General features: G+C 40.3%; 1 protein-coding gene across 2 annotated transcripts; it reads left to right on the top strand.

Annotated features, from left to right (window-relative positions):
- The first annotated feature begins 148 nt into the window (after positions 1–148).
- On the top strand, positions 149–27,990 carry B3GALNT2 (beta-1,3-N-acetylgalactosaminyltransferase 2). Of its 2 annotated transcripts, none has more exons than XM_033055104.2 (12): positions 149–307; positions 12,791–12,938; positions 14,195–14,295; positions 15,341–15,534; positions 15,953–16,048; positions 20,344–20,454; positions 21,216–21,294; positions 22,475–22,655; positions 24,168–24,293; positions 26,338–26,497; positions 26,876–26,932; positions 27,161–27,990. In XM_033055104.2, exons 1-12 carry the CDS (start codon positions 214–216, stop codon positions 27,293–27,295), a joined length of 1,482 nt encoding a protein of 493 aa, XP_032910995.1. In that variant the 5' UTR covers positions 149–213; the 3' UTR covers positions 27,296–27,990. The 2 variants fall into 2 exon arrangements, with proteins under 2 accessions (XP_032910995.1, XP_032910994.1); XM_033055103.2 differs by having other exon boundaries at positions 22,472–22,655.

The raw sequence follows: 27,990 nt of genomic DNA, 5'->3' as shown, positions 1-27,990 counted from the left end.
GCATTGTGGGGGCTGTAGGCGGCCGCCGCCGCCGCCCGCGCCGCCGCCGCCCGCCCGGGCCGGGGCGGGACTGCAGCTCCCGGCGGCCGCGGGGCAGCCGAGCCCGGCCCGGCCGAGCAGGGAGGAGCCGCGGGCGGCCGAGCCGGGCCGTCGCGCCGGCGCCGCTAGGAGAGGCCGGCGCGAAGGGGAAGGGGCCGGCGGCTGCGGCGGCCAATGCGAAACTGGCTGGTGCTGCTGTGCCCCTGTGTGGTCGGGGTCGCGCTGCACCTCTGGCTGCTGCTGAGCTGCCCCGGGAGCCACCCGGCAGGTAGGAGCGGGGCGGGCGGCGGCGGATGCCTCGGGCTCCTCCGCCCTCTCTCCGCCGGCGTGGAGAGGTCGGGGCTGGCGGGGCAGGGGGCAGGTGACGGCGGCGGGAGGGGAGGGGGGAGCCGGGAGCCGAGCCGGCGGCACCGGGCGGTGCGGGGCTGCGGCGGTGCCGGGCAGCAGCTCCCGCTTCCGAGCGCCTCCTGCGCCCTGCGCTCCCACCGAGGCACGCGGGGAAGAAATTCCCACCGATCCCGCTCGTGTCGCGTCATTCCCGGTCCTAGGAATAGCTCTTCGCACTGCGCTGTGTTGGCCTCAGCGGGCTTTAAAACTCCTGTGCTGCGAAAAGCTATTCATAGGACCGGGTATGATCCAACCCTAGTGAAATCCGATCCTTGGGGGCTTACCTTGTGCTCCTTATAAAATGAGGCGTAGTTTTCAGGGCACAAATCTTCGTGCCTGAGGAACCGGGCATCTGTCGGAACAGAAACTTTTGTGAGCTACCCGCAGGTGCTGTTTGGCAATATTAAAAAATACTGTACATGGACATGTAATGGTGTTTTTTCACTTGGGCTGTGCTTAAAACTGTTTAGTGACCCAGTAGCCTGGTCACTAGTGGAGCCACACTCTGCAACTGGTGCCTGTTTCCCGTGCAGGGTGTGCACGGCTGAGGGGAAGCAGGAGTCTGCTGATTGCCAGTGGCCATTAATAGTGCGAGAAGCAAGGTCAGTGCGTTTGCACAGTCTGAAGGCTGCACAGTTGTATGGGTGTCCCTCTGTCTGTATTCTGGTTTTGCATATCACATCAACAGTGGCCACACTTGGATTATAAAAGAATGTGAGATCTAATTGCTGAACAACTTCTAGCCTGATGTGCTTATGAATTACCTGGTTGGATTTGTTTATCTTTGACAGTGCTCTTTTGGAGCTTCAGCGCATTAATTTGGAGTTAGAAGTGGGCCGTGTGGAATCTCGTGATGACCTTTTCTGCATAAATGTGTTTTCCACTAACAAACATTTCTAAAGAAAGTCCAGAAGTTTCTCAGTTGATGTTGGTTGAGTGGTTTAGGAATGAGTGGTTGGAATGAATGGTTTGGGTCACTTAAATAATCACTGTTAAGCGTATTAACAAAAGTAGGAGTAACACAAATTTGTAAAAGAGCAGCTTTACAAACTTGGATACCAAGGTTCTCTCCGTTGCTTGCTGCATGGATGAAACAGCCCAAGGAAACTCCACAATTAATTTAGAATGATTTACACAGAGACCAAAGACTGAAAAGGATAAGGGTTGACTTCGGTTGAGTCACAACATTCGGGGTGCATCTCCTTGCTTTTCAAACTCGTAATGGAGCCTAACTGCAGCTATGTCCAATCCTGGTCTACAACTTGATCAGAGGTTTATATTCAAATGATTTAGCAGCACTTAATGGCTAATTTAACATTTACAAAGTGATTTGCCTTTCCTAAAAGTGAGTGCAGTGGGTGAAAAATAATGGGAAACCTAGGCATATATTTCCTCCCCTACCCTAAAGTATCCATAAGCTGCTGTTACTCTTTTTTAGAATGGGGCATTTGCAGATGTTCTATTTTCTTAAGATATATTGAAGAATCACCACACTACCCCTTGTCCGCCAAGTGCTCAAAAACTTGAATTCTCTACTTGGTCCCTGACAATTTTTGGGTGCCATCTCAACTTCTGCTTTGTGTAGTGCTTGCTGTGCTGCTGCTGCTATTTGCTCCACCTTTTCAAGGTAATTTCCCCTAATTAGAATATCACCTATAGATCTGTACAATTTCACATTCTGAGGGAGTGAGACTGTCTTTGAAAGTTCAGCAAGCATGGGATGAGCAATTGTGGGTGAATGTTTATATCCCTGTGGAAGTCTATTAAAGGTATATTGTGAACTTTTCCAAAGTAAAAGAAAGTTTCTTTTTGTCCTCCTGCAAGGGGACAGACCATAAAGGACACATCTGTCACACCTGGCACTGCTGTCCATGGTGTGTGGCTCCTTGGAGCTGTTAAAGTTGCAATGTTGGGTACTGCAGCTCTCACTGGGGCTGTGTTGGCATTTAAGAGCTGATAATCAATTGCTAGGTGCTGTCTCCCACCCAGTCTTCAGACTGGTGAAGTGGGTGAATTGTACAGTGGGTTCTGGAAATAATGTGCCATTTTTGTAAGTCTGCTGCTACCCCAGAACTGTTTCCATTTCATGCCGCAGCAGGAGTTGGGCTTTGCAGTACCTTGGTAGTCTGGATTGGGAGTGCAGGGACTGCACGAAGTACATGCACTGTGTGCCCTGATTTCTGCCAGGTTTAGGGGTAAGATTTGAACCAAAGGACCACACACTGCTGATCATCCGACACCAGGCTTGGGTATTCAAAATATTGAAACCCAAAGTAGTTCCATTGTGATCTTCCACTGCAAAGCAAGTAGACAATAATCACCTCTTGCCCAGAGCCATAAATTAACTTTTGTGATTTGGCTAATAACTTGCTCCATTCACTGCAGTGGTTTTAACTCTGTGCTGTCCACGTTGCACACCCAGCCTCTCAATATCCTGTTGCATTAGTATTGAAATTTGTGCTCCTGTATCTGGGTGAAATTTTGTCAGTTGTTGAGGGCCAACAGGAATGGGAACGTATTTCGCTTTAGTGATGGGTCTGAGCTCATATTCAGAGGAATCGGAGGGAAACAAAGAATCAGCTTTCCTCAGTTTGCTGTCATCATCCCTATCCCATTCTTCAGGGAATACAATTAATTTCCTAATCTATACAATGTCAGAAGCATGGAAAGCCCACATAAACATAAATTTGATGTTTTCCTCCAATTTTTTCTTCCTCACATTCTTCCTTTAACTGATTTTGCAGCTGTTCCATTTTCAAAGACAGTATTAATTCAGTTGCCTTTAGGAGTTTTATTTCTTCCTTGAGGTATAGTTCCCTTTTATTGTTATTCTTGCTGTCTCAATAAGGAGCTTCTAACCAGGTTCCTAGAATTTTGCAAATAATTGCTTTTCCACCCTTTATCTGGCTCTGGCCACCTTCAGCTGTCTTTCACAGCTGTACAATCATGCCAGTTAACGCAAGCCTGTTTTTCTGAGAATTTGGAACTTGGATTTATTCCGTGCTTTCTTAAGTAATCTGTCCTTCTATTTGACATCCAGTCAAAGATGCCACTTTGTCACAAATGAGTGGTTTGGGTTGCTTAAAGAATCACTGTCAAAAGTAGTAGCAAAAACAGGTATCACCTAGATTTAACCTGAGCTCACAACTAAGCACCATGCAGCCAATTCACTTATTTCCTGCTGCCCCCCACCCCTGCAGTGGAATGGGGAAGAGGCTCTTGGGAAAAAAAAAAAGGGAAAAAACCCTCTTGGATTGAGAAAGGAAGAACCGAGTTAGAATTGATTTAGAATGATTTACACAGAGACTGAAGATGCAAATGGGTAAGGGAGACCCTCCTGTTGAGTCATGAGATTCAGTGGACCTCCTTTCTAAACTCCTCATGGAGCTGAGGTGCAGCTAGGTCCAGTCCTTGTCTCAGACTTGGGCAATGATCAATATCTAAAGGATTTAGCAGCACTTAAGCATTGACCAATTTAACATTTATAAAGTGATAAGATTTACTGTAATTGCTACAGTGACTTAACTGTATATCCAAGACAGCAACATTTTTGCTATACTGGCAGAAGAGTATCTAAGTCAGTCCACACCTGCACGCACACTGACACAAAGATACATTTATATACAGGGATATATGGGTATAAATGTTAAAAATTCCCATTGAGTACAGTAAAATGCTCCCTTCAAATATCTTGGCATTTCTCAGTGGGAAAGGGTTGAGCCACAAGGAGTGGAAGGCTTCAGCCCAGGCCCTGTCATCAATTTTGGGTGCTGAGCCTCAGAACTTTGCAAACTGGAGAAACTGTGGGCTCCAAGAGAAATCCTACTCAGGGAGTTGCTGTGGTAGCCTGCTGTGGTCCAGGAGAGCCAGAGGGCTTCACTCAGGACCAGTTTTTAGGTGTGTTTAGATGTTTGGCTTTAGTCATCCATAAATTTTGACCCTGAACACAACCAGGGTTGTGGAATTGCTGGAATTCTCAAAAATCCAGTTACTATGGAGTCTGTTCCACTCGGGGTACAGTTCAGCTAAGGAATGTTCCGGGCTGTCAGGGGATGACTGCTTACTCCTGCTGTCATTCCTTCCTTGGCCAGGCCACAGGAGTTCCTTCCCATGGTCAGTGTCGCCCTCATCTTAACCATGGGGGGACTGAGTCCTGGTCCAGTCAAGGGACTCTTCACTGCCCAACTCATTACACAATGGCCTAATGGGAATTTCTGAGGTAGAGCAGCCCTGAGGAGGGGGAGGAAGGCACCACTTGGAAGTTGGGGAAGGAGAGAAATAGCTTTGCTCTTCAGAGTTTCCCTGTTTCGAGCAGTTATTATTGGAGTTGGTGTTCATTACTGTAAAACCATGCTGCATTGGATAATGTTAGGATAACTAGGATTTTTAAGAAGTGGGTTTTTCTAATATTGATAGGGCAAGTATATGATTTTGTGCAGGGTTTATTTAGTTGTAAATAGATACTATTGTAAAGTTACTATTGAGTAATGTATTCACACTGAGGAGAGGAATAATGATGCCACCTATAAAACGAGAACATATGTCAAAATGCTCAATGCTGTACATGTGTTTTCTCTTTGTAGGCCTGATAGTTGCATGGTATTTAAGGAAGAGTCTGTCTCTTAGCCTTCAAAGTACCACAAAATGTACAAGATGTAGGTATAGCTGCTTTGGCAGAAGAAAGAAGGATGAACCAAGGTGTCTTTTGTGTTGTATTCTTTTATTATTCGGAGTGTTTTAGGAACATTAGTGAATTTGTATACAAGAGAAAGAAATGTCCCTATTTATTAAAAGACTTCTTGAATCTGAAACTACTTAAGAGGATCTGGTAGTGCCTGATAAAGCAAATCTTGTTTCACTTGAGTAATTTTTTTTCCTTGTTTACTACTCCAGCTGCTCTTTACTACCTATCACCTGGAATCCCTGGTGTGAGTAAAAAGTAAATCTTATCATGAGACAGTGTTCTGCAATAGCTGTGACATAAAAATGTGTACTTTGTATATTCTCTAATATTTCTGTGTAGTTGTGTACAATGGTTGTGTGCTATCTCAACAGTTGCAGAATTAGCTACCAGTAGAGGTCAAAGACAGACTGTACAGCAGTTCTGTTTTTGGAGATGTTTAATTACCCTCCCAAATAATCATCACCACACATTCAAATGGAAATCTGTCAAAAAGCTGATAACCTGTTTTAGTGATTATTTACCTTGGCTTCATTGACTATTCATGGAATAGACATCCCCAGCCATCAATTCTGCATACTTACACTTACACTTACACTTACACTTACCACTTCTTATTTCTATTAAGCAACTCTTGGTGTCTGTCATAAAATGTCAGGTGGGCAGCATGCTTTTATTTAGTGAAGGCTTGGGGTGGCTTTTTGTCTGTTTTGGATTCCTAGCAGTCATAGGAAGAGTCTGTTCCAGAGGCTTGTTGTCCTGATTAAAAATATGTTCTCATTTCTATCCTAAGCTTACTTGCAACTAGTTTGTGCCTTTTAATTCTTAAGTCTTTCAGTCAAAAGGGTCTGTTTCCTCCTTCAAGTACATCTTCAGCATGTAACCACAGAGGTCAAAGGTGTCTGTTTTAAAACCTTCGCTTTCTTAAGTTGAACACTTCAGGTTCTTCTGCCTGAGAATAGGCTTTCCATTTCTAGAAAACAGCTTGGTTTTGTTATCTGTAGCTGGTCAGATGGCTTTAAGTATAAACAGTGTTCCAGTCTTCACTCATGCCATCTACTTTTCTTCCTCTACTGGAAGTACCTTCTTTAACAAAGTATTCCTTTTAACTACCCCTTGTGAAAGGCCTGTAGTTTGCCTGCATTCTTGGCTCTTAGTTGCGTCTTTCCCTCTGCAGTATTCAGACCTACTCTGTGTTCATGATCACATTTACCTTGTGTCACAGCAGATAGAGAGTACACTTCTTGTAGGCAGTACTCAGTAACTGGAAAAAAATAAATAAGATCAATCCTGAGCCCAAAGGCCTTTGTTTTAGTGTCCTGACTTTGGTGGCTTCCTGCTTTTTTTTTTTCTTCATCAGTTAATGAGACTGTAATTCACACTTCTGAACAAGATTTGTGCAGGAACATGCTTTTAGGTTTAATTGAAAACCTTGTCTAACTGGTTACAAACAAGTGCTATCCAAAGAAAGTTCGTGAGTAGGAAGCTTAGTTAATTTTTTGTAAAAGTCTTAGATAAATGCTAATTATAAAATGACCTAACAAACTTGAGAAGGAACAGACAGACCTGCTTTTAGCACTCCAGGTGGAATCATTGCTAATTGTGTGTTTTAATTGATGGCATGAATCTTATTGAGTAGGAAGTTACTCACTGTAAGACTTCAGCTACAGGGCCTGATCAGAAAGCCCCACACATTCTGTGTAATCTTCTGCTACTTGGCTGATGCTAATGCCCTTTAAGTTGTTATTCCTGTTACATTTCTTGGAGCTGGGGGGGGGGGGTGGCAGCTAAAAATTGACCCTTTTGGGTTTGTGAGAGTCGATCTTCTACTAGTGAACAATTATGCAACAGATTAAAACCCACCATTTTCTAGAGTCTGCTTGTATGCCATCTGTTGTCCTGTGGCTCAGCATGTATTCTTCAAGCACTGGCCTAACAGAACCAAAATATGACAACAACCTATGAGGTGCTCTGAGGTGAAGTTTTGTTAAGATATGGGATTTTCTTAAGAAAGGATGTTGTCTGAAATCTGGTAGTCCTGTCTGTCAGGGTGTAGCCTGCTTGGTCACAAAGTTATTTCACCTTTTGTATTTGTGTAGAGACTGACAGGCTGGTGGCCTTGGAAACTCAGCTGGTCAGGTTTAGCATTGGCAGTAGATGTGCAGTCCTGCCTAAAATGCCAGTTGTCCTACACCCTTCATCTCTAAGATCTTAGTATGGCATGGTTTTTCATGGATAGGCCACCCCCAACATAAAACAATCTCATAATTTTTGATGGACACAAAATAATTGACAAAGAATTCACAAAATAAGCTGATGGTATTTTCCAAATTAATTGGGATATTTTTAGGGTTTTTTTAGGTTTAGTTATTCTGTAGACAGATGTCTGAGACATGCAAACTACTAATGAGCACTGGAATTGCATTTTTGTGTTTTGGCACCGAAGCAGGGGGCAGAGAGGACCAGTTCTGCCAGAGTTGGCTGAATTAAGGTTTTCAAAAGTTATCCTCTAAATTGCCCACTGTGTGGAACAGCCAGAACAGAGCAAGTAGCCTACCCTGGGAGCCTGCTTTTGTTCCATGGCAGCAGGGATTGGTAGCCAGTTTGCATCGGATAAAGGTGCTGTATCCTGCTTTCCCTGCCCTGCCACAACCCCACCCCTTCCCTTCACAAAATAAAAAATGAAAAGGAGGCATCAGTTTGTGTTGCAAAAAGGCTTTGCTTTGTTTCTTTTGACTTTGCTTCTGATGCTTTGGTCATTGTTTCCGGTTTTGTCTAGAAATGTGCAAGTGTTACATAATTAAGGTGTTTAGAGTATCATCCCTCTCTTGCTGTTACTACTGCCACTTGTCAATTCAGAAGGGGTCCTATTTCTTTTGAGGGATGCTGTTGATGTAAAACAAACAGAAACCTCTGCCTGCAGAGGTTTTGTTCTTTGCATCTGTAAATCTTGTATAAAAGCTTGTCTACCTCACAGAGTACTGCAGAAAGCAGGGGTGCACATCTTGGCGATTTCTAGCTCTGGGGTGAAGTACTGCAGGGAGGTCAGGTAGCTCTGCTTGCAGCAAAACATGTAATGCAGATGAGCTGTAGCAGATTACTTTAAGTGAAGTGGATTAAAAGGGGGAAAGAGCTGCTTTTGCTCTTTGGTTTGTTCTTTTTCTGTGCATGTCAGCATTCTGTGAATACAAATCTGTATATTGAGTTAATTCCTTCCTTCGTGTTTGTTTGGATCTTTTGCAAAGCAGCAGAAAAAAAAAGGTATTAAACCTCAGGAATATGGTTACAAAATTACAGGAATAGGCAGAGATAAAAATGTGTGGGGTTTTTTATTTCGGAGGTGTTGTTCCTTTTTAGTCTTATGAAGTGGATTAGTTGAGAATATTCTAAATAACTTCTACTTGGCTTACTTAGTTCCATTCATTGATTTATTCAGAAAAAAAAAAAAAAGCAAAAAAAAAGCTGCACTGGTAGCAGAAGATACAAAGCCCAGGCTTCTGTGGAGCTTGCTTATTTTAGCAGGGTCCAGCAGAGGTGCTCTAGTGCTTGATATTGCAATTAAGGCTACACTGCTGTGTTTCTCAGTTCAAGCACTAATGATCAGTCTTTTCTTTCTTCTCCAGTTGTATGAAATGCGGAGACTTAATCACTTTGTGGACTGCATATTATGTCAAATTTTTTTTGAAAATGACTGGCAAATTTAGTAGTTGTTTGGCGATTCATCAATAGAGATATGTTTAGCAAGACTGTTTGTTGACAAAATCAGGCTAAATGATCTCTCACTCTTTTCATTTTATAATGAAACAAATATAATTAACAGCCTAATTTGACATTTTATTGAGAGTCAGTCTCATGGGAAGAAGAGATGCATGTTCATCTTTGTAGTTTGGGATTTTGAAAAGCTCCAAGAGCTGTTGACTGCTGCTGAGGTGGTTAAAATCTGAGCAGGGTCAGCAGACTGCCTGTCAGTGGTGACCTCTTTCCATGGGCAGCTCAGCAGGACACACACCTCTGCATCTTTAGCCTTGTCTTCTAAAGGCACAGCTTTGTACTCTACATATGCACTGTTTGCTTTTTCCTGTACCTCTCCCAAACTTTGATCTGTTGCTAGTTCTCAGTCAAGCTTGATAGACAGGTGGAGGTTGACCAACACTTTCACCTGTTTCATAAAAATTGGAGATTGAGAATCCTGTGAAAGCTTTCTGAAGCTGATAGTGGGATGAAAATCTGTACCAGTAAAAGTACAAGTATGGTCAGATGTCAGAGAGTTGTGTGGAAGCCAGTCCTTACAAATATCAGAGCCTAAGAACGCTTCAGTAGGAGCTTACGATAAATAATGTGACACAATGTTCTGGCAGACTGGACTGAGTAGACTTGGGACTGACAGAAGTACTGCTGACAGCTGCTGTAGAGAATTAAATGGACCTCAGCAGCTGAGGGAGGGCTGCTTGCTTTCATGTTTTTCTGGGTTTCGCTGTGGATTAACAGGTAGGCTTTGTGTCTTTGTCTCAGGTTCTACTGAGAAGTCTTGGGCTAAGTAATGCAACTGAGGTGCAAGCTTTGAGTAAGTAAGAATTCAAAAGCAAGGTAGACAGACAGTGGCAGTGTGACCTTTGGATTGGAAAGCTTCCTCTCCTTCTCTAGATTTTTAATCCACAACACTTTTAGGGTTTATAATGGAATGTGATATGTAGCTTTTTTCCTTTTCCTTATTCTTTTTTTCACCCCCTTTGCAAACCACAAAAATTAGCTTTTTCTTGTCTTTGGAATCAGAAAATGTAAAGAAGTAATTATTTTGCATAACAGTTCCAAGTAAGAGCAATGTATATGTTGTGATACAATCTGACACTTAAAATTTTTTCCAAAAAGTGCACAAAAATAGTATGTAAGATAAATAGCTTTGGTCCTCAGTTGCAAGTATTGATTGCTTGTCTGAATTGTCTCTATTGACTTTGAGGTCAGCAGTGTTTTTTCTTAAATTATGCTGCATCAGAGAATATTTATGCACACATAGGAATTACTCTTATAAATTAATAATAGCCTTAGTATTTTTTCCCTGTACTTTTCCCTTTATCTCCTGTTTTTTAAATAGTGCGAGTTCAGAGAAACACATATGTATCTGTTTTTCTGAAATTTTAGCATTATTGCTACTTTTCCATGGGAAGTAGAAATCTTTCCTAACAAGCAAAAAAACTTTGTCAAAGTAAGCTTTTATTTTTGATTTTTTGTGGTTCTAAAAGTAAAACAACATGACTCTTGCAACAGAGAAGACAAATAATCTTCTGAATATAGACCATTGCATTGCTGTTCTAAAAGCGATAAAGTATTAATTTTGAAGCATCTGTTACATTAACATTGTTCCCATGTGGATGGTTCATAAGGAAAAGCTTCACTCATTTTAAAACATGAACTAATTAAAAGTATGTATATTTGATTTGAGTAGCTTATTTTAGTTGGGTTGTTTTTAAATTCATTCAAGCTAACTTATGCTGTTCTGTGTCAAGTCAACCCATAGACTTGTGCCCTTTTAGTTTTATTTTTCTTTAATTTTTAATTCATGGAATGTTTTTTCTTCTTATTAAAAGTGATGTTTTAAAAAAGAAATCAGTGTAAACAGTCCCTCATCCACAGTCTACAAGCATATTAGAGCTATGAACTTTATACTGGAATGCTTGGAGTTAAGGCTAAATAATCATCAAAGGATGGATGAAGAACAAGGGAAAAAAGGGATGTGTAAGCAGGAATTTGCTATAATGTTGTACTTTATAAACATATGCCTGTCTCATGTATCTCTGCTGTCTTGGAGAGCTGGTGATTTTTGGCAATGTAATGACCTATGAGGAAATACAGAGCCTCTGGATAAATGAAATTTCCAGCATAAAGGAAAACTAAATTGGTATTTTGATTGAACAGTGTGTTTGACTTACAAGTTTTTTCAGATGTTATATAGGGCTCTAGGTTTGCTACTCTGTAGCAAAGAAATCATGTTCCTAAACCTTTAGTTTAATTTAATTATGGTTGTTGTAAGAGGTGCAATATTGACTTTAGTGAAAAAATGAAGAATGGAACTAATGGCTCATTGCTTGGAATTTTATGTTGTTCTGAACCTGAGTTGTTGGAAACTTCTCTTAATAGGTTAATGTTCACCTTAAGTAATTGATAATCTTGTAGCTCAGTACAGATTCATTTAAATAATGGTGGAACTTGACCTTCTTACAGAAAATCAGTGTTTGCATACTTGGAACTAAAATATTTAGTGGGAAATAGACTGGCAAAGGTTTACCTGTGGAAACATCACTCTGCAGCTTTTGCTTTGTTCTGAGAATCAATTCCAGAGCAGTTTTATTTGGCTTTTGGAGTCAGGGCTATTTTCAATAGTCATAAAGAACAACAACAGAAGTTCTGAAATCTGATGTTGATTCAGCATGGAACAGAGCAAGGCCAAGGCCTCTCCACTGCTTGCTGAACACTGACAGTGGGATATAAGACTATATGGATGTCTGGTGGGATTTGGCCACAGCAGTTTTTGTGGCAGATGCTGTGAGGTCCTAGGTTAGTGAGCAGTGTAAAAGAACCCATCTATTCAGCTTCAAACTGGAGAAAGGGGATGCTGGTATAGAAGGTAGAGTCTGGATAATAATTCAGCTCCTTCTAGTGGGAGTTCACAATACAGACTTGGCAGTATTTTTAGTCTCTTAATCAGATTCTAAAAAATCTTGTCTATGCTATATGCAGTAGTTTAAAGTGCACTCACACATTTGTTTCCTTTGTCTGCAGCCCAATGAAAAACATAGTGAGATGAGAGGAAAGCAATCCTTTACTAAAACTAAATACAAATCTCTCTTAACTCTAGGAGGTCTGATAGATTAAACTGAGTAAATGCACTTTAGCTACTTGCCTGACTGTTTACAGGCTCTAAATCAGAGCTTTTCAGGTCTCTGGTGATAATCCTGCTTGAAATCAAGTCTAGGTTTCATGATCTCTAAATTAAAACAGTACAAGCTAAATCCTGGATTATAAGTACTGGCAGTGCCATCCAGCTTTGAATAAAGCCAGAGCATTCCCCTGTGTAGGGATGTAACACCCTGTGTGAAGGCAGAGTGGTGTTCCACTTCAAAAGGTTAGGAACAATAGGCCTTGAGATCCCACACTGAAATTAAGGTTTTGGCATGTTGAAAATGTTTCTCTGATTCTGAACCAAGAATGCAAAAGTAATTCTGCTGCTTGTTTTTAGTGTTTCACTTCTCTTACTCTTGAGATGTCCTTTAATCACAGAATTTCAGAATGGTTTGGGTTGAAGGGTCCTTAAAGATGATATAATTTCAACTCCCCTGCCATGGGCAGGGATGATTCCCACCAGACCGGGTTGCTCAAAGCGCTATCCTACCTGACCTTGAACACTTCCCGGGATGAGTCAGCCACAACTTCTGTGGGCAACCTTTGCCAGTGTTTCACCACCCTCTGAGTAAAGAATTTCTTCTAATCTCAGTCTCCTCGATTTTTGTTTTTAAACTAAAAAACTTTTCCCTTGTCCTATCACTATCTGCATTGTAAAAAGTTGCTCCCCCTCCTTTTTGTAAGCCTGCTTTAAGTAGTGGAGAGCTGAAATTTTAATTATTGCTTGCAACTCAGGCTTGTGGTAATATGTGCATAAAGTAAATATTTGTCACTTTCTACTTCTAGGTCCACTGTCCTTCTTTCCTCAGTGGAAGCTGAAACACTATGATGTTATTGTAGGTGTTTTGTCAGCTCGACACAATCATGAACTACGCAGTGTTATAAGGAACACTTGGTTCAAGCACCTGAAACAGCATCCTGCCCTGAACCAACGGTAACACCTCTGCTGCTTTGTAGTTTGGGCCTGGGGGGCAGGGCGTGAGGACTGTAATGATGAAATGTCTTGATTGAATAATTTTTCTTTTTAAGTATTTCCTAGTTTATTTGTTTGTTTGTTTTTGAGCATCTTGTACTCTGATAGATTTTGTAAAGTCTGCTTAATAGTAAATAAGAAGAGTTCTTGCCTTGGGCTGTAACTACTTTTTATACACTGCTTTTGCAATTACTTGCCATTGTTCATTAGTGACGTATAAGCCTTTATCTTTTTTATGTCACAATGTACAATGTGCAATTTGAATCCTTGATAATCCAGGATTCTTGAAAGCAGGCAGGATCTCATTTGGTGAGAGAGCCATGAACACTCTTGTAAACTGCCTCAACTGTAAAGTTCAGGTTTATTTCCCACTGAGCCAGGTGCACCAAACTGCTGCAGTGTGAGTGGCCCTTCCTGACTGCACGCGTAGACCTGACAGTGCACAGACAGGTCTGGTTTTGCTGAGAATCTCTGCTGCAGCTCATCCCTGGAAACGCTGCCATCCTCACACCTTGGTACCTGCCTTGCACTGAAACATTTTGCTGTTACCAGATTTGGTGTCAGCATGCAGCCTGGAGTGCAGCATAGCCACTTCAGTCATCTAAAATTGTGGCCTTTCATAGCTTATATGGCATTCCGGGAGGACATTTAGCTGCTAGGTGAAAAGATGGGTTAAGGTGGATCCTTGCTCTTTGTACTACTTGATGTTTCCCTACTAATTGAATAACCATGTTGGGAACTGGAGGGGAACCTCTTGTTTTGCTACAACCCAAAGTTGAAATATTTAATTGCAACAGGTAGTCTGGAATCCTCCTTCCTCCTTTGATGCTATGTGTCTTTTTTCCTTACTATTTTTTTCATTGAAGTAGTATTTAAACAACCTTGAATTAAGTAACAAACTCAGGCCAGGAGGGGCAGGTCTCTGGGATCTTTTTGCCTTAGGTCTTTTTTTCTTGAATGTGCTGGCTGTCTTGGATCTCATTTGTAGCTGCCAGTCTTCTTGCGACCTCATAATGTAAAATGTTAGCATGAATTTGGAATTGCGCTCCTGTGGGGGGATTCATGTGGTTGCTCTGCATACCAGCTGTCATTGCTGATTTTTAAGAGGTTCAAAATCTCAACCCCGTGAAAGACAGGCCATGGTGATAAAATTAAGTTTGTTGAAAATGGAGGGAGGAGGGAAGAGAACTGGTGTTAATAAAAGCAAATTATTTTAGTGTCCTTGTGAAGTTTATAATAGGTGCGCATGGTTGTGCTGTGCCTGTGAAGGACAGAGAAGACCCCTACTCCTGCAAACTTCTGAACATCAGTAACCCAGGTATAGAAGTTAACTTTTAAATATTCTGTGGTCTGGACTAGAGCTAGTTATCTTTTCTGAGAGTAGTTTGGGGAGTTTAATTGAGACAGCAAGTCTTGAAAACAAATACCTCCTAGAACTTGCATAACCTTCCTGTAAGTACCGTGTGCGGGCCAGAAAGGGAGAGAGATTTGGGCATGTGAAGGGAGGCCATTGACTTCTAATGGATTTGGATTTTCCTTGTGTCACCAGACAGTCTCTCTCATATAACATACATTTTTACTTGATCTATGTGTTAAATGAAGTTGGAGAGAGACAAAACGACCTGGCATAGTGTCAAATGTGACGAAAGTAACAAGGAGACAGTCTTGAATGTCAGATGGACTTCTCTGGTGACAAAGTGAATTCTCTAAGCAAGTCTGGCTGATAGTTTTTTCAGATTCTGCTTTAGAGAGAAAACAATCAAGAAAAAAAATTAAATGCCATACAAAAATTCCTAACTAAAATTGTAAATTTTTCCTGTCACCTTTTGTATTTTAGTTGATTTTTGCTCTTTAATACAAGTTAACTAAGGACTGCTAGGCCCTGAGCCATGATTCAACACAAAATATAACTTCTGTTATTTCTCTTTGAATGACAATATCTAGTGTTCCCAAGTATAAATGGTACCTCAGGGCTTAGGTAGGCGATAATGACAAAAAGCAGGCAGCTGAATTAAGTGGAGGTGTGTGCCATTTTGATACATGAATAATTATTTTATTATGCTAATGTACAGGTATTCATGCAGTCAAATAGCATTTTTGTCTTCCTGCTGTGGATTTATTGTGTTTCTAATCTTTTCCCTGTGGATATATAAGCTTTGAGTTGCAATTGCTATTAGCCTGCAGGTTGCTGTATCACTGAAATTTTTCTTGCTGCAGTCTGCAACCCATTGTATTTTCTTTTACTCCAATGTTTGATTATCCTTGTGCACTTGTGGGCCATGCTAAATAACCAGAATGTTTTGCATGTAGGCAGGAACTACGAACTTTTCTCACCTTTCCTCTGGCCTTTCCTTTTCATACAGTTTTGAATCAGGAAATTGAAGCATTCAGTCTCCCTGAGGACATACCTTCTGTGCTGTCTGAAGACAGAATTGTCAGTGTGAACTTCCGTGTACTTTACCCCATTGTCATCACCAGCCTTGGGGTATTTTATGAGGCTGATGGGGTGGGATTCCAGAGGAACATCACTGTAAAGCTGTACCAGGCAGAACATGAGGTAGAGCATTGCAGTTATCTTTTCAAAGCATGATGTCTCTTTTTCATAGATCAGGTTCTTACAGAAAGTGACATGCTACAGTAGAAAGAATTGTGTGACTTTCAGTATGAACTTCCAACGAGTTTGGTTTATAATAGCCATAATAAAAATAAAGTTGTACTGTAATGAAGTTCATGTTTCCTAAATTGTAGAATTCCTAAACGTTCAATGTCTGATAATTTTATCTGCATTAGCAGATAAAAGAAGGAGAAAAGGTGGTATCATTAGAGTGCTTGGAAACTGTTTTCTGAAGATTGGAATTTGGCAATGCAGCATCTTTATGTAATTTGTTATTGTCTAAGAGCCATTTGATGGCCTTTGCAATACAGTAACACTTCTAACGTGTATTTTGATTTTTAAAATTTTGTTTCTTTCACAGGAAGCGATCTTCAGTGCTCGCTTTAGTCCACCGAGCTGTGGAGTGCAGGTGAACAGATTGTGGTACAAGCCAGTAGAGCAGTTTATTTTGCCAGAGGTATGTGCAGTATCAGAACTGCCAGCAGTTCTTTTGAGTCATCTGGACAGACTGACAGATAAAACTGGCCTTTGCTTGAGGCAGAAAAGGGCAAGTAAAAACCTCTAGAATCTTAGTTCACAGAATCACAGAATGGGTAAGTAGTTTCAGGGATATGCTGAAATCCAGTATTTGTTTTACAAATGAGTAGTTATATATTGTATTGCACTAAAGTTATAAAACATAAACCTAGAAAATACAAATTGATGAAATACACTGTCAAATAGTAGCACTTCAGAAGACTTATCTATTTCTCATTGAAAACTCTACCTACTTTGATTCTGTGGGAGAGTTTACCAGAAAATGTGATGCTTCTTTCTCCCTTCTGCTTTATCAGACATTAGCACACAAGGTAGGGAGGGGAGGATGGCACAGGTTTCTAGAGAACAGCTGGAAAAGAGGAACAGAATATCATAGGAAAATACGCTGATGTTTTTACAGTGAAGGTTTAATGAATAAAGGTTGACTCAGAAGAATTCTAGTTAGCAGACCCTCCCAGGCACAAGGAATTGTTCTCAGTGGACTAGTGATCTCTCACTAGGCATCTCAGCTACCGTTTTAGACAGTTTCCCTTAATTTAAATATTTTTCCTGGACTCTTGCTGCTGTTTCTTTAAGTTGTCTTTAGGTCTGGGTTGTTCTATTATTAAAGAAATTTTGTTATGAAAAATTGAAGGAAAAGAAGACTGAAGAGGGAAGAGAGGACAATTTGGGCCAGTTTATTGCCTGTTTATTCCCCTGGCTCTATACTAATGAATGCATTTGGAAATCTGTTAATTTTAAGGGGAATCTGCAGCTGGGTGATTGGTTTATCATCTTAGACAGTGTTTACTGAATATTGTGTGAGTTGTTATGCTCGCAGGAGACCTTTCAGGTGAGCAGACCACTTGCAGTATTTTGTGCATATGTTTTGGCAACCTAATTTCAAACTAAAATAATTAAGGGTTTATTTCGCGTTTTTAAAAAGAATATTGGTTATTTGGTAGTCTAGCATGTGAACCTTTTCCCTCTAAGGCTTTGTTTTGAGATGCTAAAATTCCAGGCAGTTGTAATTTTGCTATAAATGGTTGCGATTTTCCTGAGAGGCAGACAGGAAGTATTTTCTTGAGAGACAGAATATTAGAATTCATATATTTCTTTGTGTGGGTTTCCTTAATCTGATGTGTGTCATGCGCTGAATGCTTACAGGGTAACACCACGTTTCTAACGTAGATTAATAGGGCTTATGCACAGCATGCAGTCCCCTGTGATGCTCAGGATGCTGAAGCATGCATGATGATTCAGAGGAGGTGGCAATGCCCACGTGTTCCCGTCTACTTGTTTGAGAGCACTAAATTCAGTGAACTGTTCAATTGTCATAGGATGGTGTCTGAGACAGTGTCTATTCTCTGGCTTTCCACCTTAAAGAAGTAATGGATTATACAGACTGCTGAAGAGCTTCATTCATCTTCCAGCTGAAGTGCTGCTCTTTCTGCTTGTCCTGGGGAAGGGGAAGGAAATGCAGCATTAGAATAAGCATCTGGCAGGCCAGATTGTGGGAGACAGAATCGATCATTGAGCTTTGGAACGACTGAAAGTGCAGAACAGCAGAAGCGCCAGCAGATAACTAAAACACACAGGGCTCTTACAAACAAGTCTTAGCAATGCACTTGTTTTGTCAAAAAGCTGTGGGCCACTTACATGAAGATGGGACTCTGTATGCACATATTCTATATTACTAATGGGGATAGTTGGAGGAACAAAAAGCACAGCACTGTTGAACACTAGGAAAGGAGTTTGGCAGGGCTGCATTATGTCAGTTCACCTGTTCGGTATTCACTGTAAATGCCACTGCGCTCTGGCAGCAACAAGGCTGGAATTTAAATGGGGAAAAACAGATGATGTATTCTCAGGTGTGCCACTAATGTTTTTGCTTTAAGCATTTTCAGGCCTCAGCTTTCATTAAGTGGCTTAGAGTAAGAATAGCTGAAGGCTAAAGTCATTAGAAAATTTGCTTACAAGTCTTTCAACCTGGAAAATAATGAGTTTGCAGCCTTAGGACACCTTACACTGAGGTTCACTGGTAGTAACTGATTAAGACTCCTGGTACATTTGAAGTCAGTATCAGTAATTGTCAGTGGTGAGAATTGTAATGTTTCTGCTTGCTGAGGCATGAAAATACTCTCTTGTTCCTAAAGGACTCTCCTGTTCACTAAACAACTTTCCAAAGGTTGTGTCTCTAAATAGGACACTGAAGTGTGATTAGAGCCCAATCTTTACAGCAAGAAACATTGGAATAGGAGATGACAGTCACTGCAAAAAGAGAAATTGAGCCACTAAAAAAAGTCTTAATATTGGTCTATTAATTTTGATAACTGAGAAGTAATTCAACAAACAACAGAAAATCTGTATATGAGTCAGCACTGCCCTGGCAGCCAGGAGGGCCAGCTGTGTCCTGATGCTGCATTCAGGCACAACATCACAGCCAGGCAAGGGAGGGGATTGTCCTGCTCTGCTCTGAGCTGGGGCAGCCTCACCTCCAGTGCTGGGGGCTGGTTTGGGTGCCTCAATATAAGAAAGACATTGAACTGTTAGAGAGTGTCCAAAGGAGGGCAATGAAGATGGGGAAGGCATTTGAGGAGCAGCTGAGGTCTCTTCAACCTGGAGGAGACTGAAGGGAGACCTCATTGCAGTTACAGCTTCCTCATACAGGGAAGAGGAGGGGCAGGCACTGATCTCTGCTCTGTGGTGACCAGGGACAGGACACAAAGGAATGGCCTGAAGCTGAGTTGGGGGAGGTTTAGGCTGGATATTAGAAAAAGGTTCTTCACCCAGAGGATGTTTGGGCACTTGAACATGATCCCCAGGAAAGTGGTCGCAGCACCAAGCCAATAGTTCAAGAAGAGTTTGGCCAATGCTTGTGGGCAAAGGGTGTGATTTGGGAATGGTCCTGCAGAGTCAGGAGTTGGATGGGATGGTCCTTATGGGTCCCCTCCAATTCAGCTTATTCTGTGATTCTGTGAAACAAGGGGAAGGTATTGAGCATGGAAGTTGGGCTTGAATAAACACTGGCTAGCTCCATTATTAGCTTACAAAGCTGGCATTTTAAATAATAGATGAGAGACTTCTCAAATGCACACACAGCTGTCATTAAACACCGTGACTGCTACAGATGTTAAGACATACTTCTAGAGGAAAGCGAAAACGCAAGCTGAGCTCTAATCTAGACTTAAAGGTGTTTCAGTAACTGTAGAATTTTTGGAGAAGGTTTCTACTGTACAAGGAAGCTAAAATGGGGAGGAGGTGAGAGATTGGTATAACTAAACAGACTTTTTACAGCAATAGAGATGCATCTACAAAGAAGTTGTTTTTCTGTTCCAACACCCACACTAACAACCAGTATGTTTCCTATGAAACTGGGAGAGACAAAATGGAATGTGCTCATCTAGGAGTCAGGAGTATAACTACCTTTTCATAAGGGAGAAATTGCTTTAAAATTTTTAAAAAATAAAGTTCTACCAATACTCTTACTTGTACAACTTACCACCTGTTCCTTTGCATGTTCTCAGGGGTCTTCAATTTAAAATTGAGATTAAGTGCTTTCAAATGCAAGAATTTACAGACACACACACACACACACATGTATGTATAAATAGATAACATGGAATGGCATAGCCTAATTGGACAGTTAAAACCAGAAAATTTTGAAGTTATTCACTTGTCTTTTTCTTTCTTATCAGCCAAGATGTGCAGTAAGAACTCTGTCACTCCTGCAGTAGCTTGTGACACCTTTACTGCGATAAAGGTGGCTGTATTTTTCTTGGAGTTTTGCTGGTATCAGGATCGAGTTTTTGATCTCTGTTTGGCAGATAATGATAAAAGCTGAGCTTATTTCCAAATCTGTTTTAACGTATTCTCTTTGTAATGCAGAATTTTGTATTTGATTTTTAAAAATTCACTTCAGGTCACCTCTAAATACTATTTTGATGATTTTAGAAAGCCAAAGTCTTTTACACTAGGCTTCTGTTAAAAGTTTGATACAGAGATTCATGATTAGTGTTAAAAGAATGATTTTCTGTTACTGAGTTTCATGGATGTGTTTTGTTTATGTGTAACTTACTTTTATGGAAGTGTAAGTAAAACATTTATGTTATGCACTCAAGCTAAATCTTGTGTGAAGTTAACTATTATAAAATAATTTTAAAGAGCCCAAACTGTTTGACTTCTGTTTTTTAAGTCTTTGTGTGCCTGCATAACAGTGTTTTGCTCTCTAACCAGAGTTTTGAAGGTACCATTGTATGGGAGAGCCAGGATCTTCAGGGCTTGGTTTCAAGAAACCTTCATAAAGTAATGGTGAATGATGGAGGAGGTGTTTTCAGAGTCATTACAGTGAGTCCCCTCACCTTTCTTTCCACCTTATTTCTAATTTTCCTATAAGTGTTGAGAATTTAGCATTTTACTTTTCAGTGTTTTTCTCTGTAAACCATTAATTCATTTAGGCTTCTCCTTTTGTCTCAAAAGAGAAGTTTTGCTTTGCCTTCTTGCAAAAAAGCTCTGCTTGTAAGTGGCATTTTATTTTGAGGGGAGTAAAGCTCTCACTGTTTTTGTCATATGTGAAGCAGCATCAGTGTATCAGAGATGGCAAAATGTGGGTCAAAAATCCTGTGCTAAAATCCCAACTGAAGGGATAAAGTCTGGTTATTTGCTTTTTGGCTGTATGTCTCTTTTCATGTCAAATTTTTGCTTGCCTAAACATTCTGTCGTCATAATTTAGCCAGAATAATTTTGCATTTTGTTGTCAGCTTCGAAACTAGTTTTCTGAAAGTTTCAGTGGTACTGCTAGTTTTGGGTGAAAATTTAAAAAATGCCACAAAACTGTAGTTAAAAATCATAGTCTTAGTCTTTCATGGTACATTGTGTGATTCTTGGGGTGGTCCTGTGCAGGACCAGGAATTGGACATCAATAATTGTTGTGGGTCCCTTCCAACTCAGGATGTTCTATGATTTTGTGATTATGCAGGTGCCTAAACCAGCAGAGTTTTAAATTAATTTCATTTAGTTGCCAGAAAACACCTTAAAATCAGAGGGAAAACGCATCAATAATGAAAGATGAATTAATCTAATAATTTCCATTAATCTATTCCTAACAGGCAGGGGAAGGGTCACTGCCACATGAGCTCACGGAAGGTGTGGAGGGAATAGCAGGTGGTTTTATCTACACTATTCAAGGTAAGTCCACAAAATGTAGAATGATGTTTGATGTTATGGTAAATCAGGTAATCTAAATTACACTCCTGAGTATATATTGGGCTGTCTCCGTGAACTTAGCTTTTTGTAACCTAGGAAACCTTGTGTTTCACCAGCCATTTTCTTCCTGGCTCTTCCATGCTTTAAGTCGATGTCCTGATGTGGTTCCTTTGCTTGCTTTTTGTCAGCCACTCCAGTTGACTTCATCCCTTTGTCTTTTTATCTAGACTCTCATCTTGGATTTTTGTTACCCCAAATCAAGTTAAAAAATGTCATGCAATTAAATCTTTCCCTGATATTTTCCATACTTTTTCCTAATCCTGCTGCAATTAGAGGTACTGTATCACAATGTTTAATACAGACAAACAGTTTCCATCCCTGTTGTTGCTCTTTTACACCTATTTCAGCAGAATGTTCAGAGATTTTATAAGGAGCCCTTTCTAGTTTCTAAGATTTTGGCCACATAGCACTGGAGTTGATGTGTTCTTATTGGTCCATTATAGCCAACATAAGCAGTGACTTTGAGAGTGTTATTGCTGTGTTTTTGTAGCTAGGCCTGGCAGATATCCTTGGGCAGTCCTGTTGTCTTGTCATCTGTGTAGGAGCCTGAATTGAGGTGTGTGCTAAAGCCCTTCCATCTTGTTTGTCAAAGTTGTCTTCAGTACCACAAACTACCTCCTTGTCTGCAATGTATTTTTAGCTTTTACCTGCAGTTATGTGATGTGGTTCAGCAGGGACCATCTGTGCTACATCAAAGCAATGCCTATTTGATTATATTTAGCATTGTTTGTTTATTTTTCAATTCTAGATACATATACTTAAGAGTAATTGACAGTGGCCTTTTTACTCTACAGATAAGAGTAAAGTGAAGTCCCAGACTTTTAAGGAACCTTAAAAAGTTGAATTCTTTTAGGAAGGAATACTTTTTCGCTTTAAACTTTTAGTGTCAGGCTTTATACAAAAATATATTTCTTTACTGTTTTGTAACTTTTACCATTTTGTAGAAATTTTAAAATTAATTGCAGGATTTTCATAGCCCCATTAATTTGAATGCTTCTTCAGATTAATTTTATAATGTGTGCCGTGCATGATCCAAGAGAAATGTGGAATAATACATAGATATACATCTTTGCTTAGTAATGGGTGCTGTTTCTTTCAGAAGGTGATGCTCTTTTAAAAAGCCTCCATACTCGCCCAGAGAGGTTTGCAAGTCACATAAAAAACCTTGAGAAAGAAGATGCTTTATTGAAGGAAGAGAGCAGTACCTATGATGACATTGTGTTTGTAGATGTGATTGACACTTACAGAAACGTTCCCTCCAAACTGCTGAACTTCTACCGATGGTAAGTCGAAAAGAAAATATTTTCTTGTTTTCTCTTAGGAATGGTGCTGTTTTGCAGTGCAAGATGATCCAGCAGATTATTATTTGATAGGTTCCATGAAATCCATGCCTTATGTGATTTACTTAATGAAGTTGTATTTCTCTCTTACAATTTTGGGGGCATGTAGTGAGTAAAATGGTAGTGCCTATAGATTTTTTGAATGCTGATCCTTAGTGCCTCAAATCAGCACAAGCTGGCAAGACAGGCTTCTGCTTCAAGAGTCCAGGTGTAAAAATTTTCATTTATCCTTGTAATTTCTTTTCATTTGTATCTAACTGAAAACTAGCAGTTTTAGTATTTTAAAGGATGGCTTTTGGCCAGTTTGTGTACTTAGTGTTTCACTTTGGGGCCATTGCTCCAGTCCCATAAACATCTTGATGGGCCTTTGCTGGACTCTCCACCCAGAATGGCTGTGTCCCTCTTGTACTGAGGAGTCCAAGACAATGCAGTCCAGATGTGGCCACAGGAGCTTGTGTGCAGGATGGGCAGAAGGCTGATAGGAAGAATTTTCATAGTGTAATGCATTGTCTGTGGTGAGTCTAGTAAGTTTCTAATTTGCAGTGATTTCTATTACTCTGAGACAAGTGTTTCAGTTAATTGATGCTGCTGTGGAGTGAGAAATATAACTGATAGTTGTAATTTAACCAAAATTCAGGTTAGTTGCTTGCAAGATTATGCACTTCAAAATTCCATGGCTATGAATGTAACTGAAAAACCGAAACATGCTTTCAGTTCTAAAATGAGGTTTGCATGTCAAGACTTAGGTATTTGTGATAGTTTCTTACAGATTAGCAATTTTTCAAGATTCAGTAATAAAAGGCTTTTAAAAATACCCTTCTGGTTATAAGAACTTACCTTTTACAAATGTTATTAGCCAATCTAGCCATGATCCCTAGAATCTAAAGCTTTTGTGGTTATTTTATCCATGTCACATTCAACTTTTTCAGACAGGTAAAGATAACACTTTTCATATTTGAAGGGTGCATTTACAGAAGAAGAGTAAGTACAGAGTTGTTGTTGCTTCCACAGATGTTTTTTACCACCTATTACTTTCTCATTGCCCTTGAACTGACTGTCTTTTCCTTAAAGTAGGCTACTGACATGTAGCCAGGGCTTGTAACAGCTGTGCTGCCATCAGCATCAGGGATTCATATCCTTCTGAGGTCAATACTGCTTAAGATGGTTTCATTAGTAAATCCACCATCTGTCCTGGAGAATGAAACTTCAAATTTGTTTTCTTCTGCTCATACACAAGTCCATGTTGTAAGATCATCATAGGATACAGCTGCATCTCCTTTGAAGGACAAGCAGTCACTCTTGGTTGATAAAAGAAAACATTTAAAAGTCAAGGGTAGGAAAGACATTCCTTCCCTTTTGCTTTCTCCTCTGCATCCCAAAAAACCCCTTGCAACATGTACTGTCTAGTTTGTGGTATACAGCTCAGCATCTCATCACTTTTCTTTTTGGTTACAGGACAGTTGAATCAACGAGTTTTGACTTATTGCTGAAGACAGATGATGACTGTTACATTGATTTGGAAGCTGTTTTTAACAGGATAATGCAGAAAAAATTGGACAGGCCAAACATCTGGTGGGGAAAGTAAGTTGTTTTTTTAAAATTACCTTTAAGAGATAGTGAATGGTTTAGTGATTTAAGTCTGTTTTCATGTGGGTTCCCCTTCTATGCCTAAGGAATCTAGTTGTAAAAAGTAGGACTTCTGTATGTGTTAGAGCTTTGAATCTCAGAATGCAAGATCAGTCCTTTACGATAATTTTCCAGAGTATGCCTTTACAATTATTTAAACTTGCTGAATATCTTACCTGGTTTTAAAATGTGTTGTAAACATCTTTGTCATAGTACTTAAGTAAATAAGAATTTTCCAGTGATAAAGTGAAGTTAAAAGGAACGTACATAGTACAGAACTATAAATAATACTTTTTGTGATGTCACTAGGATTTTTATGGTGGGCTTGAGGAAGTGGGGTAAATAGGAGAAACAAAATTTCTGTTATGGTCTGCACTTTTTTTGTAACATCTGTGAATTTCAGGCATTGATACCCATTTCTGCTGTTTGAAATAGTAGATCTGATTAATAAATTTTTGAGTGAACTTTCCTAGCCTGTATTACACTTGTGAATAACCAGGAGGATCAAAATAGCCCATATCTTCCCTTCCATCCATGGAATGCATTGTGGCTCTGATATGACATCCAATATAGCAGAAATTCTATTGCTACTATAGCCTTCAATATAGCATAATGGTAAAATGTGCTTTCCTGTTGCCCTCTGCTCATTGAAGATAAGCAGGTCTTTGCTGCTTTGCTTCACAAATCTCGTCCTGCCTGTTGCTTACTTATGAAGTGATTTAATAAGGTGTGTGGTTGAGTATGTGAAGTAGTTGGTGATCTTGTGATTATCTCAAAGATCTGTAGGAGTGTCATCTTTGAGTGCAAATTCTTTAATAGTCACGGTCTTCAGGTCAGGCAAATATGATGTGTAAGGAAAAATGCTGAAATAACTATGGAAATATAAAATGATTATCAAATGATGCTTCTCAGTCTGGAGGGGATTGAACCCTTTGTGGAGTAAAAGATACTGAATTCAGTATTCAGTATCAAATGAATTCAGGTATCAGATAAGACTTTAATTTACTTTGTACTTTAACATGTCAGCTTCAGTTGAGAATGGGCAGAATCTGATAACATATCTGCCACTCAGCTGTAATTCCTCCTGTTCAGGGCTGTTGTCTGAGGTGACAACTCTTAGTAGCTCACTGAAGCTTTCAGCTGCTTGTGCTCATGACTGGAAAACAGCAATGCTAGACCTCTTTGTAAAACAAGGGGAGACCCTGCTGCATTGACACAGTTATGTCTCTTAGCTGTGAGTGCATGAAGTATTTGTGAGGCCAGAGGAGTGCAATAGCAGCTTGTTCCCAAACAGGAAAAGCAGGATGCTTCTCACTGCCTTACTCAGCAGTCTGACAGGGTCCACAGCGCTAACGGTGCAGCAGCGAGCTCTGCTCCACTGGGAGCATGTGGGGAGACTACAGACAGAGACTGCTTCCTGCAAGCCTCTGGGAGTGAATAAAACCTTCTTTAGAGAACACCACTGCCAGGAAGAGGTTTTTTTTTTTTGTAATTAAATGATGACAGCCTTTGAACATCTCCTTTGTTTGGAAAACAGCTTAGAGAAGGCACATACAGCTTCCTAGTTTTTAAGCAGCCATCAGTATTAACAGGAAAAAGGGTTGCACACCATTGCTATCTGCATTCCTGCTGGAGGCACTGCCTTTGTGTCATGGCACGTTGATTAAACAAAGGGGTTAATTAGCAGGACACAGATGTGCTTGTATCAAAATAGGTAAGGATGTGTTCAAAACCCAACAGCAAGGTGCAGATGCTGAAGACCTGTCAATGTTGCTTTCGTTTCTGTTTTGAAAACTTTCTCTTATTATCCAAGACTGAGACCAAACAACAGTTAAAATTTCAGCTTTGTGCCCTAGAGAAATAAGACTGGGAACTATAATTAGGATCACCTACTTCTTTCTCTCAGTGGTTTGTTACCAGTACTACTTCAGTTGTTATCAGTGCTCATAGGTTCCACAGAGGACTCTATAACAATCTCATATCTAACATGGTCTTCCAGTTTCAGACTAAATTGGGCAGTTGATCGAACTGGGAAATGGCAAGAACTGGAGTATCCAAGTCCTGCATATCCAGCCTTTGCTTGTGGGTCTGGCTATGTCATCTCCAAAGACATTGTGCAGTGGCTGGCAAGCAACTCTGAAAGATTAAAAACATACCAGGTAATAAAGATTAGTTCAGTTTTTCTGTGATAAAGTGGTCTGGGGAACAGCATGTACTGGGTGAGTCAGAAGGAACACGTGGGCTTTTGCCACGTTTCTGATTGCTATGCTTAGTGCCTGTTCTAGGTCAAAGCACAGGTGTTTTTGGACTGAGAACCTCTGGAGTTGTAATCATGTATTTGGTACTCTGTTTTTTTAAGAACAGTGTATTATCACGGGAAAGGAGGGAGGATTATTTTAACACCTCTGCAGTAGTCCGGCATAGCTTTTTGTAGTTACCATTCTTTACTGCTGGTAGATGGTGCAACTTATTCCAGGTCACAGTTACACTTCCTTGGTGCTCCTATCTGTGTATTTTATTTTCTTGTGTCATCTCAGGGTGAAGATGTGAGTATGGGAATCTGGATGGCAGCAATAGGGCCTAAGCGATATCAAGTAAGTCTGAAGGAATTGTCTGACCTTACAGAAAGAGTACATGCCTCTGTTCCAAGTAGCATAAAACAGGAGAAATGTTCTTTTTCTTTAAAAAGGAATTGAAATAACCATTTAACTAAAATCCAGAGGAAAAAAATCTTTGAAAGACGTATTTCTAGCAGCAAACACCTGATTCTTGGACGTGAACTTTCTAAGAAAAGCTATTGAAATGGTTTTCTCTCTTAACAGGATGGTCTCTGGTTGTGTGAGAAAACGTGTGAGAGTGGAATGCTGTCTTCCCCCCAGTACTCTCCCCAGGAACTGGGAGAGCTCTGGAGATTAAAGGAACTGTGTGGAGATCCATGTAAGTGTGAGGAAAGATGATGGACTTGCCTGGAAAACAGGGTAGTGTATGATGACCACAGACAAGTGTACATTTGGATTCATTCCTGGAACAATAAGAAATGCTAAGGTACCTTTAAATGTTGGGTTTCAACTAAAGTATAATAATATTTGCACATCCCTTTTGATAATTACAAGTGGACTGATACTATTAATTTTCTATAGTATAGATATTGATCAGACAAAAACCAAAATGTTCAAGATTTAAAAAAAATCCTTTTTCTATAAAGTCAAAGACCTACTTGTAATTAATAAATGCACATAAGAATGCCAACTAGCCTGTCTTTTGTAAATTAAAGCACTACTGATTTGACTCAGTATAGGGCTGTTCCAGGATCCCAGGGAGAGCTGTGCTGAGCACCAGGGCAGCTGGTAAGTCTTGCTGCAGCAGGTTCTGTGCTGTCTAAGGGGTTGTCCTCATGTGTGCAGGGATGGGGACAGCAGTGGGGGTTAGGATTTGTGATTACTTTGATTATACCGTTGTCATTTTAGATAAAAATAAAATCAAGGTTTGCTTATACCAAATCTTCAAGTACTGCAAACTTGGCCTGATATAGGAGGGATTTCTGAGAGCTCACTGTGTTACTAGATCTGAATCTGAGGTTGCACAAGTGAAAGTAAAATAAGACTGAGGAACAGCATGCTAAAGACTGTAAAATAAATAACAATGCCTTGCA

This window comes from Catharus ustulatus, chromosome 3, assembly GCF_009819885.2.
Source record: "Catharus ustulatus isolate bCatUst1 chromosome 3, bCatUst1.pri.v2, whole genome shotgun sequence".
Classification (NCBI taxonomy): domain Eukaryota; kingdom Metazoa; phylum Chordata; class Aves; order Passeriformes; family Turdidae; genus Catharus; species Catharus ustulatus.
The sequence above is the reverse complement of the archived record's forward strand: the minus strand, read 5'-3'. Positions and strand labels throughout refer to the sequence as shown.

What these genes read in the sequence shown, in the direction of transcription:
- B3GALNT2 (XM_033055103.2), top strand. Translation starts at nt 214, where the DNA reads ATGCGAAACTGGCTGGTGCTGCTGTGCCCCTGTGTGGTCGGGGTCGCG. An exon ending in CCAAACATCTGGTGGGGAAA is followed by an intron (nt 24,294 to 26,337) that starts GTAAGTTGTTTT and finishes ATGGTCTTCCAG; the next exon opens with TTTCAGACTAAATTGGGCAG. An exon ending in AAAGATTAAAAACATACCAG is followed by an intron (nt 26,498 to 26,875) that starts GTAATAAAGATT and finishes GTGTCATCTCAG; the next exon opens with GGTGAAGATGTGAGTATGGG.